The sequence below is a fragment of the Triticum aestivum genome, chromosome 5B (genome assembly GCF_018294505.1).
Source record: "Triticum aestivum cultivar Chinese Spring chromosome 5B, IWGSC CS RefSeq v2.1, whole genome shotgun sequence".
Taxonomy (NCBI): domain Eukaryota; kingdom Viridiplantae; phylum Streptophyta; class Magnoliopsida; order Poales; family Poaceae; genus Triticum; species Triticum aestivum.
Genome location: NC_057807.1, coordinates 15378087 through 15388960, shown reverse-complemented (window position 1 = coordinate 15388960; position 10874 = coordinate 15378087). Strand labels below are relative to the sequence as shown.

Sequence of the window (10874 nt, the reverse complement as noted above, 5' to 3'; positions counted from 1 at the left end):
TCGTTGAAATATATTGATATGAGACCTAGTTTCAAAGAACTCGTCGCGAGGGATTTAGTGGTGAAAACAGATCTTCAATCAGATTTTTCACTTAAGAGAGAAAACATTTTAAAAACTGAAAATCCAAAAAAATTCTCACATGCATGCATCCAATGACATGGCGCAATCTGTGTGTTAGAGGGCGTGTGAGCGGGTTTGGATGACGGGACGAACCTACGAAACCCCAAAAGCTGAGGGAGCGATCTACAAAAATCCAAACGCCAGCAGCAGACCAGCACACCACACCATGCCAAGTCGTCTCCGCTATAACTAAAGCGCACCCCCACCCCACCCCACCCCTCCCCTCCCATCTCCGAGCGAGCTCCCCAGCAGCAGCGGCGGCCGGCCTCCCTCCCTCCCTCCCCCGCGCGCCCCCCAGCCGCTCGCGCCGGCCCGGCCCGGCCCCCGCCGCCCCTCCCCCTCCGGCGCCTTCGGCGGACGGCATTGCGCCGCGCAGGTTCGCTCCTTTCCCCCGCCCCGCCCTCTCTGTCTCGGACTTCGTTCCACTAGCCGCTAGATCCGGGCGGAAACGGCGGCCAGATCCGCCGCATTACTCGGCCGGCCGCCCTTCGCCAGAGAGCCAGCGTCGTCGGCGGCCCCTCCTAGCCTAGTAGGCCGTGCGTCCACTGCGGAGCTGCTGACGCATCTGGGAATTTTCTCTTCGGCCGACAGCGCCCCGCCCCGCCTCGGGCAAGAAGCTGTCTTTCCACGCTTTGGCTGTGGACGGCGACGCTGGTTTAGCGCCGGGAGCTCTGGAGCATAGCATATTTCTCTTTGCGTGCGTGCGTGCGTCCGTGGCCGGATAGCGACCTCTGATTCCTTGCTTCGCCCCTAAGCTTATACCAGTCAAAGCGCTCGTCAGCATTCAGATTCCCCTGAAATTCGCAACGGGCGGGCGGCCGGGCGACGACCCATCATTGCTACCACGAGCGCTCGCCGGCCGTCCACTCTCGGGAAATTTACAATGGGGGAGCGAGGCGAGGCCCAGCCAGGCAAAGAGTTGCCGAAATCATGCTTGCCGCCATGCGTGCGTGAGCACGATCAGGTTTTTGTTGTGCAAGCCACGGAATCGACGCGGCGGCGACAATTAATCTCGGTCGCGTAGTGGGATGCCTGCTTGCTTGATTATGCTCTTTATTTAGCCGGCCAACTGTTGGAACGAGCGATGTTAACGTCCACATAATGGGGGCTGTGATTAAGCAATCCCCCAGCCGGCACACAGCTTTCCCCCTTGGATTCCAGTGGGGGGCGTGAGATGCCATACAGCCGGGTTCTGAGCTGTGCCTCTCTTGTATTCTTGCACAGCTTTGTTAGATAGAATATGCCGTGGAGTCAAATTGCCATGGATTTGTGTAACATGGCAAAAAGGCTTCGCCCCCATGTGCACCTGTCTCTGAACTGGAATTTCAGTTTTTTTTCTTCCTTTTTATTTTGTAATGAATGGACTGAAAACCAGATCATGTGATCTGGACGATCTGAGGATATTCTCAGTCTGTGGTGCTGTGCCACGCCCTGAGACCAAGGCCTGATTCGGCCCTTGGGCCCAAGATACTCGTAGAATAGTGACGCCAGGGCGTCATGCCCACTTGCTCCTTTGTTTTGTTTGTTTAAATGTTCAATCGGTTGGCTGAGAACAGCTGCTCAAATTGTTAAATATCGGGGGCACTGAGAGCTGGCCGGTGGGTCCATATCATGACAGAAATGTGGGAGCATGGTGGTGTGGTGTCACTTGACTGTCAATTAAAAATTACCCAGCTTGGACAGTAAAAATGCAGAACATAGTACAAACTGCGAATGTATAGCAGTCACACAACGGTAGTGATCCCATTAGTTCGTCTTGCCCTGCATGGATTTGAATGTATTTTGTAGTATCATTTATTTGTTCTACATTTCTTGACCTTTTGTATGAAATACCTCTATTCTTATTTTTTCTTATGTACAGCAACAGTAATCACAGTCCAAGACAATGGTTGCACAAGCCTTTACCGTCGATTTGGACAAGCCTCTTGTATTTCAGGTAAATGTGCCCGTATTTAATTTTGCTCTGTTTTCCAACTCTGAGTGCCTATTTGGCATATTGGCCTTATGTTCTTTTAATAAAAGAATTATGGTATAAGTTGATTTTCCAAAGGAATAATTCAGTGTAGAGTATAGATGACTAAGAGTTCGTAGCTACAGGTGCTGTTAGTTCTTATAGCACATTGTTTGCTCATCCCAAAGATGTAGAGTACATATTTTTATGTATTAATAAATGTAATTTATGATAATTAAATTGAGAAGCCATAGAAGTCCTGATAATTAAATTGTGATGTATCTTTGATCATGACTGTTGCCTAATTTTTCTGTTTAAGCTTTGGTGTTTGGGTGCAGTTCAAATCCAGGCCTGCTCTTTGATTATGTATTCAAATATTTGGCTGGTAATTTTTCAGGTTGGTCATCTGGAGGAACAGTATCAGGACTGGGTTCACCAGCCAATCGTCAGCAAGGAGGGGCCACGGTTTTTTGCCAATGATGTATTGGAGGTGAACATTCTGTTTTTTCTTTTGCACTTCATCTATCTGAAATTTCGGACATTATGTTCTGATGAATGGCTCATTTCAGTTCTTAACACGTACGAAATGGTGGGCAGTTCCTCTCATTTGGTTGCCTGTTGTTTGCTGGTGCCTGAATACATCGATCCAAATGGGCCACACAGTTCCACAAGTAGCGCTGATGGTTGTGGCAGGAATATTTATCTGGACACTGGTTGAATACGTGCTGCATCGGTACCTGTTCCACATAGACACTAAAAGTTACTGGTAAGTTGTGCTCCCATTTACTGCTTATAAGTCTTAACAGATGAGACGACCATCTCCTGATCAGAGCTGTTTCGGCATGGCAGGACAAACACGGCTCATTATCTTCTGCATGGATGCCATCACAAGCATCCAATGGATGGGCTTCGACTTGTATTTCCGCCAACTGCAGCAGCCATCTTGTGCTATCCGGTAAATATAATCTTCCTCATTGGTAAAATGTCAGGACAACACTGTTAGTGGCACCCATCAACTGAAGCATGGCAACACTTTTCCGCATTTGTTCTATATACTGCTTTAGCCTTTTACTGCCTGCCTGTACATGAAAGAGTGTTAGCCATTCGAACCGAGTTGGATGCCCTCTGCAGGATTGCGAAAGAACGTGTATTTAACTTACCATTTTTGTTCTACCATATGCTGTATTTATTTTTCATGCTGTTCTTGTCCATCCAGTTCTGGAATTTTGTCAGGCTCTTCACTACTACAACTACCACTCCTGGCGTGTTTGGAGGTGGCCTGTTGGGTTACGTGATCTATGATTGCACACACTACTACCTGCATCACGCACAGCCCTCATTCGATCCTGCAAAATATCTCAAGGTGCTTATTATCTCATCCTGAAGCTGCTTATCAGAGTACCCCCATCTCTTTGTGCACCAACTAACATGTTGTTTGTGCTGCATATCAGAAATACCATCTGAACCATCACTTCAGAATCCAAAACAAGGGCTTTGGAATCACATCGACCCTGTGGGACCACGTATTTGGAACGCTGCCTTCAACGAAAACCGCCGACAAGAGCTCTTGAGTTGTTGTACCACCTTGCAGCGCCAAATATCAAGGTCAGGCTCGCACCATTCCCATTCCCATTCCATTACCGACCTCGGCCCGTGTCGAGGGAAGGTAGGGGAAGACTAATAAATACCACGTTGCTCATGCAGACTGTCCAGTGGTTGATGACAGATTGAACGGACGGATGAACAAACAATTAATCGGAGATGTCACCGAAGTGCTTATGTCACATCCTTGATGATGCGTCGCGAATAGAGTGGTTCCAGACTTGAGCATATGTTGTCATGTGTACAGAGAGGTTTTTATATCTATCTAATAGTATAGCACCAGCGTCCTTCATTTGTGGCTGTTGGTGGCCAGTATAATTTTTGGGACAAAGTAAGTAATTGCATGCATTGCTTGATATGTTTGTTGTAAGTTTCACCAGCTTTTGCCAGTATTCAGCGAACCGTTCGGTTTTCTTTCCATCGCCGGCCTTTACTGCTTTTTATCTTTTCGCGGGTTCCCTCGGTTAAGTTTCGTCTGATTTCAAACGGTTCAAGTGACTCGGTTGTACTTTGTAAGCAAGGCGGTGCGAATCGCCTCAACAAATGGTGTGTAAGCAGGTGATTCTGGAGATAGATTCGACGGTTCTGAAAAAAGCTATTACATCAAGTGATTATGATCTAGGGCCGCCAGACGTTTTCATTTAGAGAAATAAAAGCCATGTCATGAGTTGGTTTTGAAAACTTCAGAATGTCTCTTGTATCAAGATCATGTGGATCATTTTATGTAGTATCTCATGCACTATCCTTAGGTGATTAGGGGTTGGCTACCGTTAGGACCGGGGACAGGGGGTGAGCAGGGACTTCATGGACTATCAATGTATCATGGACTATCCTAGTAGTATTATGGGTGCCCGTTAGTTGGCTTTAAGTCTGCGTTGTTCTAATCCAAAGTCGATCTGATCTCCCAATCGCTAATCGCTAAGATGGTATGTTATTAAGTTAAGTTACTGCTCCAAGTTGTCAGATTTTTAGAGGGTTAAACCGTCAAGTTTCAGCCAAGCCGCAGATCCTATGAAAGCCGATGATTGGTTGAGAACCATCGAAAAGAAGCTATACATAGCTCGTACTGAAGACGCTGATAAGGTTCCCTTTGCCACTCATCATTTTGAAGGTCCAGCTGTTATATGGTGGGACAATACTAAAATTATGTGGCCCGCTGAAGATGAGATCACTTGGGATAAATTCAAAGATAATTTCTGCAAGTATCATATTCCCGCCGGTAGCGAGAGTTCCTTGCTTTTATTCAAGGAAACTTGACAGTAAGTGAATATTTGAACAAGTTTAATCATTTGGCTCGCTATTCCACTCATGGTTGTAGCCACTGAAGATAGGAAGATAGACCGGTTTCCTGGAGGGCTCAATCATAACCTCCGATGTACTCTCAGTATGCTAGATTTCCCCGACTTCCGAACATTGGTGAACAAAGCTCTCATCGCAAAAAGGGAGCACAAGCTTGCCAATGATCACAAGTCTGCTTATGAAGATCGCAAATGCAAGTTTGAACCCAAGAAAGACGGACAAGCTTTTCAAAAAGCTCGTACTTGGCAGCAACCGTAGTTTGAGTTCAAGCCAACATGGCAGCAGGGTAACACCAACACTGAGAATCGAGTCAACAATATTGTTACCAACCCTGTGAGGGAACACTGTCAGCGCAACAACACATGTTTCACCCGTGGTCAGACTGGGCACTATGCCCGTCAGTGCCCCAAGAGCGTCAAGCCACCAACAACTCTCAAGCCACAAGTCAACAATATGGCACACTTCCCCAACCCGAAAGTTATTCAAGGGCAAGTTCATCATCTCTTCGCAGAAGAAGCCCAAGAAAACTCTGAGGTGGTCATTGGTATGTTTCCTGTTAATAACATACCTACAACAATTTTATTTGATCCCGAGGCTTCCCATTCTTTTATTTCGAGGAGTTTTGTTGCCAGCACCATCTTTCTTGCACTCTTCTGGACAAATTTATGGTGGTACAATCCCCTGGGTCCATGCTCAGAACAAATATTGTATGTCAAGGATTGGAAATAGCAACCAATGGAGTTATCTTCCCCACAAATCTGGTATCCATTGAATCCTCAAAGTTGGATGTTATTCTGGGAATGGATTGGTTGACAAAGCATCAAGTCTGCATCAGCTACGCAATCAGAGAAGTCACATTAATAAATCCTTCAGGACAACCAACTTGGTTCTTTGCCCGAAGAACCATGCCTAAAAAGAAATGGTTTATGCAGCCATTGCCTTAGTCATGGATTTGATTCCAGTGGTCAGTGAGCTTCCAGAAGAATTGTCAGGAATGCCACCATATCGTGAGCTTGAATTTTCAATTGATCTTGTGCCCGAGACAACACCAATTTACAAGAAGTACTATCGTATGCCTTCATTTGAATTAGTGGAGTTGAAGAAACAGTTGGATGAGATGCTCCAAAAAGGATATATTCGCCCCAGTTCATCTCCTTGGGGGTCACCTGCCATATTCGTGGGCAAGAAAGATGGTAGTCTCATGTGTGTTGACTACCACGCTCTTAATGATATCACCATCAAGAAAAAAATACCCGCTTCCCAGGATTAACGATTTATTCGATCAATTAAGTGGAGCCCAAATATTCTCCAAGATTAATTTGCGGACCAGGTATCATCAGCTGAAAATCAAGAAAGATAGTCCCAAGACCGCATTCACTACCCGCTATGGGCTATATGAGTACACGGTCATGTCATTTGGACTGACTAACGCTCCTACATTCTTCATGCATATGATGAGAAGGTGTTCATGGATTTCTTGGATAAGTTCATGGTGGTATTCATTGATGATATTCTCATATATTCCAAAGGCGAAGAGCATAAACAACATATCCGTGTAGTGTTGCAACAACTACGAGACCATCAACTCTATTCTAAATTGAGCAAATGTGAACTTTGGCTCAAGAAAGTGGGATTTATTAGGCACACTCTATCCGCGCAAGGAGTGGTCGTGGACCAAAGTAAGGTCACCAAAGTATTGAATTGGAAGGCACCTGCCATAGTGTTAGAAATCAGAAGCTTCTTGGGTCTAGCAGGATATTACCATCGATTCATTGAAGGCTTCTCAAAGATTGCCAAGCCAATGATGGAATTACTCAAGAAAAATCAGAAGTTTATATGGTCAAAAGCATGTGAGAACAATTTCAATGAGCTGAAGACTCGTTTGACCATTGGTCCAGTGTTGACACTACCAGACATTTATCAACGCATCCAGGCATGGCATTGGGTGCGTGCTCATGTAATATGGAAAGGTCGTGGCTTATGCATCCACACAACTATGGCCAGATGTAGAGAACTACCGTACACATTACATGGAAATGGCCGCAGTGGTGCATGCCTTGAAAATTTGGAGGCATTATATCATTGGGAAGAGATGTCAAATTTTCACCAACCACAAGAGTCTCAAGTACATATTCACTCAACGGGACTTGAGTCTTCGACAAAGGAGATGGCTTGAGTTGGTCAAATGTTATGATCTTGGCATCAACTATCATCCGAAAAAGCTAATGTGGTCGCCGATGCTCTCAGTCGTAAATCGGCCACATCAGACACACTTATCGAGTCCTTGCATCCAATGCTTCAAGAAGAGATAGCTCAGCTCAATATGGTCATTTGTGATGCAACATGCATAGCTACTTTGAAAATCACTCCTACCATAGAAGACGAGATTCACAAAGCTCAAGAAAAAGATCCATTTTTACTCAAGGTAATCGCCCGAGTGCAAGAAGGGAAGACACAAGATATCCACATAGATGACCAAGGTACATTCCGAGTTCGCAAGCGAGTCTGTGTACCTACTCATGGCGATTTAAAGCAGCAGATATTGAAGGAAGCTCATGAATCTGCATAATCTATTCATCCTAGAGGCACTAAGATGTATCAAGATCTGAAGCAAACATTCTGGTGGGATGGTATGAAGAAAGATATTGCATATTACGTCGCCTACTGTGACATATGCAACAAAGTAAAGGCTGAACACCAGAAACCCGTCGGTCTACTACAATCTTTGCCAATTCCCCAATGGAAATGGGTTGGCATCTGTATGGACTTCATCGTGGGATTGCCAAAGACACCACGAGGAAACAACACTATATGTTTTGTGGTCGACATGCTTACGAAAGTGGCTCACTTTATTCCAATATAAGGACCACCTATCTCGCAGATCAACTCGCTCAACTATATGTATCCAGGATTGTCAGTCTACATGGAGTACCCAGGACCATCACTTCAGACCGAGAATCTTTGTTTACCTTGGCATTCTGGATACGCCTTTACCAAGCCTTGGGAGCTACTTTGAAGCATAGCACTGCTTATCATCCATAGACAGATGGACAAACAGAACGGGTTAATCAAATCTTGGAAGACATGCTTCGGGCATGCGCTCTTGTGTATGGACCCAAATCAAAAGAGAGTCTGCCCTATGCTGAGTTTTCCTACAACAATGGTTATTAAATCAGCCTCAAGATGTCACCGTTTGATGCTCTATATGGACGCAAATGTCGCACACCCCTGAACTGGTCTCAACAGGAGACAACCACATCTTTGGGACTGATTTGATGATGGAAGCAGAACAGCAAGTAAAGGAAATTCGGGATAGATTGCAAGTAGCAAAATCTCGCCAAAAGAGCTACTATGATCCAAAGCATAGACATATCAGTTTTGAACCTGGAGAATATGCCTATCTTGGAGCTACCCCGATGAAATGAATTAACAAGTTTCATACTCGGGTAAAGCTCGCACCAAGATACATCGGTCCGTTCCCAGTCATACAAGAGATAGTAAAGTGGCATATCAGTTAGAGCTACCGCTAGAGTTATCTGAGGTTCACGATGTCTTCCATGTATCTCAGCTACGGAAGTGTATCTCACCGCCTGCAAAAAAGACATACATGACATTACTAGAGATCTCTAAGGATTTAACATATGAGGAGAAACCTTTGAGAATTTTGGATGAGATGAACAGGGTCACCCGCAGCAAGGCTATAAAATTCTATAAGGTGCAATGAGAGCATCATACCGAGGATGAAACCACTTGGGAAAGAGAGGATTTCTTAAGGACTGCGTACCCATATTTTTTTTCTAAGCAACCGAATCTCGAGGACGAGATTCATCCAAAGAGAGAGAGAGGTTTGTGACACCCTAGATTTTGCCTTTTATTTTTATTTCGATTTATTGAATATTTATTTTGGCAAATGGGTTTCTGTTAATTCTTTTGGACTTATCACTTGGAATTATTTTTTACTTTCTTCCAAGTGAAGCCTACTATCCTAAAACCCTCTCAAAACTTCACGCCTCTCACAATGATGCCATGTCATAATTTTATTTTATGGCATTATATCCATTTTCTCCCTGAAAATGAATATTTTCCCTCTATGCTATGAAGCAACCCTCATTTTTCTTGCTCAATAATTTCCAAGAAAATTCTCAAATATTCTTTGGGTCATGCCTCACCTTCCCATGCAAAAATTTACCAATGTCCTTTGTAAAATTTCAGTTAGGAAAATTGAATTTGCTTCTGGTCAGAAATGGCAGTTTGTGAAGCAAGTGTATTTTTCCTTGATCTGTTGGAGCTGAAATTTTTACCACATCATTACCTTCGTAAGAAATGTTGTCCACATTTCTGTATATAAACTTTGCATCAGGCTCAAGTCTTGTCGAGTGAGCTAGGTGGCAAACGAAGAGCACACCCCAATCCTGCGTTGGGGAACCTTTTACAGATGTGAATACGCTTCGATAACATACTTATCATTAGGTATCTTCGGGAGCGGGGCTCGCCCTCAACAGATATTGTCTTTGCTTTCACTGATGTCGTGTCAATTGCCCGAGGGAGAACAAAGGACTACACACCAGACACTTGCACTTTCCAAAAGTATCGCGTGTGCCAGTGCACGCGGTGACCACGCTGGCGCGAGGTGTTTGACATGTAGAGCGCGCGCTCTGGACGTCGGGGCCCTCGGTGTTTGCCCATTCGTCCTTCTCACGCCACCGCTGCTTGTCTTCACCACTCAGCACACTCCCATGCAACCACCTGGCCTCGCCCTGCTCCTCTCCGACGCCAGCAGACGGCACGCCGGACGCGGTGCTACCGGGCCCCACTTAGTGCGCGACACTGTGCCCGCGTGCACGCGTAGCTTCTCCGTGTTGCTCTACTTCCTCTCCAAGCTGTGCCCGAGCTCTTCTCCCTCTCATTTCACCGGTAGCTCTTCTATGGTAGAGCACAGAGCTCGGCCACACCTCCATCTATTTAAGGACCCATCCCCGAGCTGTTCTAACCATCGCCCTCACCTCCACTGGCCACAAATTGATCCTCAGCAAGCATGGCAAGGCCGGGAGGGCCTCGTACCACCGATCCTCGCCAGAGTTGGTCGCGGAACCCCCATGGTCATCCACTGGCTCCGGTCACATCCGTCTTCACGCACTGCCATAGTCGAGTTCGTGGTGGTCTCCTGAGCACGCTGGTGCAATTGATTCGTCGGATCATCACCGGAATCGCCACCTACGAAGAGGGAAAATATCTGGGAAAGTTTTTCCGGTTTTGGACGTCTGTCAGACAGATGAACCGGAGGGGAAATGTTGCATGTTTGCTATGCTAGGGATGTGTGGCAGACAAACGGAGGGCATATTCGGATTCGTCTCGTCGTTCTGAGCAACTTTCATGTACAAAGTTTTTCAATCCGAGCTACGGTTAATTTACTATGATTTTTCAAAGTTTAAACAATAATCTGAAATTGTTATTAAATTAATTCAAAAATAACATTATTGCTTCAGCATGATGTCAGCATGACATCATCAGTCAACAGAGGGGTTGACTGGCCCATCTGACACGTGGGTCCCATTGGTCATAAACTCATGTTTAACTAAATCGAGTTAATTAGACTAATTAAGTGATTCACTTAGGCCAATTTATTTTAATTAGATTAGTTAAACAGGATTAACTTGCTTAATTAACTAATTAATTAATTAATAATTTATTTATTCTAACATTTTTTTATATTGTTTTTTTAAAACAAAAACGTTCTGGGGGCGGGCCCCCCTGTCATTGGCCTAGGGGGCATTAAGGGTTCGGGCGAAACGGGCGCGAGCGCCAGCCCGCAGGGCGCGGTTGCGCAACGGGCGCCTGGGCGCGCATTCGCGAGTGCGGCGGGGCGAGGCCAGCGGCCAGGGTCGCGCGTGGGCGTGTGCAG

The 10874-nt window shown here is 45.6% G+C and overlaps 1 protein-coding gene across 2 annotated transcripts; it reads left to right on the top strand.

Moving 5' to 3' along the window:
* The first annotated feature begins 366 nt into the window (after positions 1-366).
* On the top strand, positions 367-4091 carry LOC123110143 (dihydroceramide fatty acyl 2-hydroxylase FAH1). Of its 2 annotated transcripts, none has more exons than XM_044530598.1 (8): positions 367-496; positions 1982-2056; positions 2469-2561; positions 2641-2837; positions 2921-3026; positions 3288-3434; positions 3523-3676; positions 3776-4091. In XM_044530598.1, the coding sequence occupies exons 2-7, from the start codon at positions 2006-2008 to the stop codon at positions 3640-3642; spliced, it is 714 nt and encodes a 237-aa protein (XP_044386533.1). In that variant the 5' UTR covers positions 367-496; positions 1982-2005; the 3' UTR covers positions 3643-3676; positions 3776-4091. The 2 variants fall into 2 exon arrangements, with proteins under 2 accessions (XP_044386533.1, XP_044386534.1); XM_044530599.1 differs by having other exon boundaries at positions 407-496; positions 1988-2056.
* The last annotated feature ends 6783 nt before the right edge of the window (positions 4092-10874 follow it).

Coding starts and splice junctions, on each gene's coding strand:
- LOC123110143 (XM_044530598.1), top strand. CDS start 2,006: ATGGTTGCACAAGCCTTTACCGTCGATTTGGACAAGCCTCTTGTATTT. Junction 2,057..2,468: donor ACAAGCCTCTTGTATTTCAG/GTAAATGTGCCC, acceptor GTAATTTTTCAG/GTTGGTCATCTGGAGGAACA. Junction 2,838..2,920: donor ATAGACACTAAAAGTTACTG/GTAAGTTGTGCT, acceptor TCGGCATGGCAG/GACAAACACGGCTCATTATC.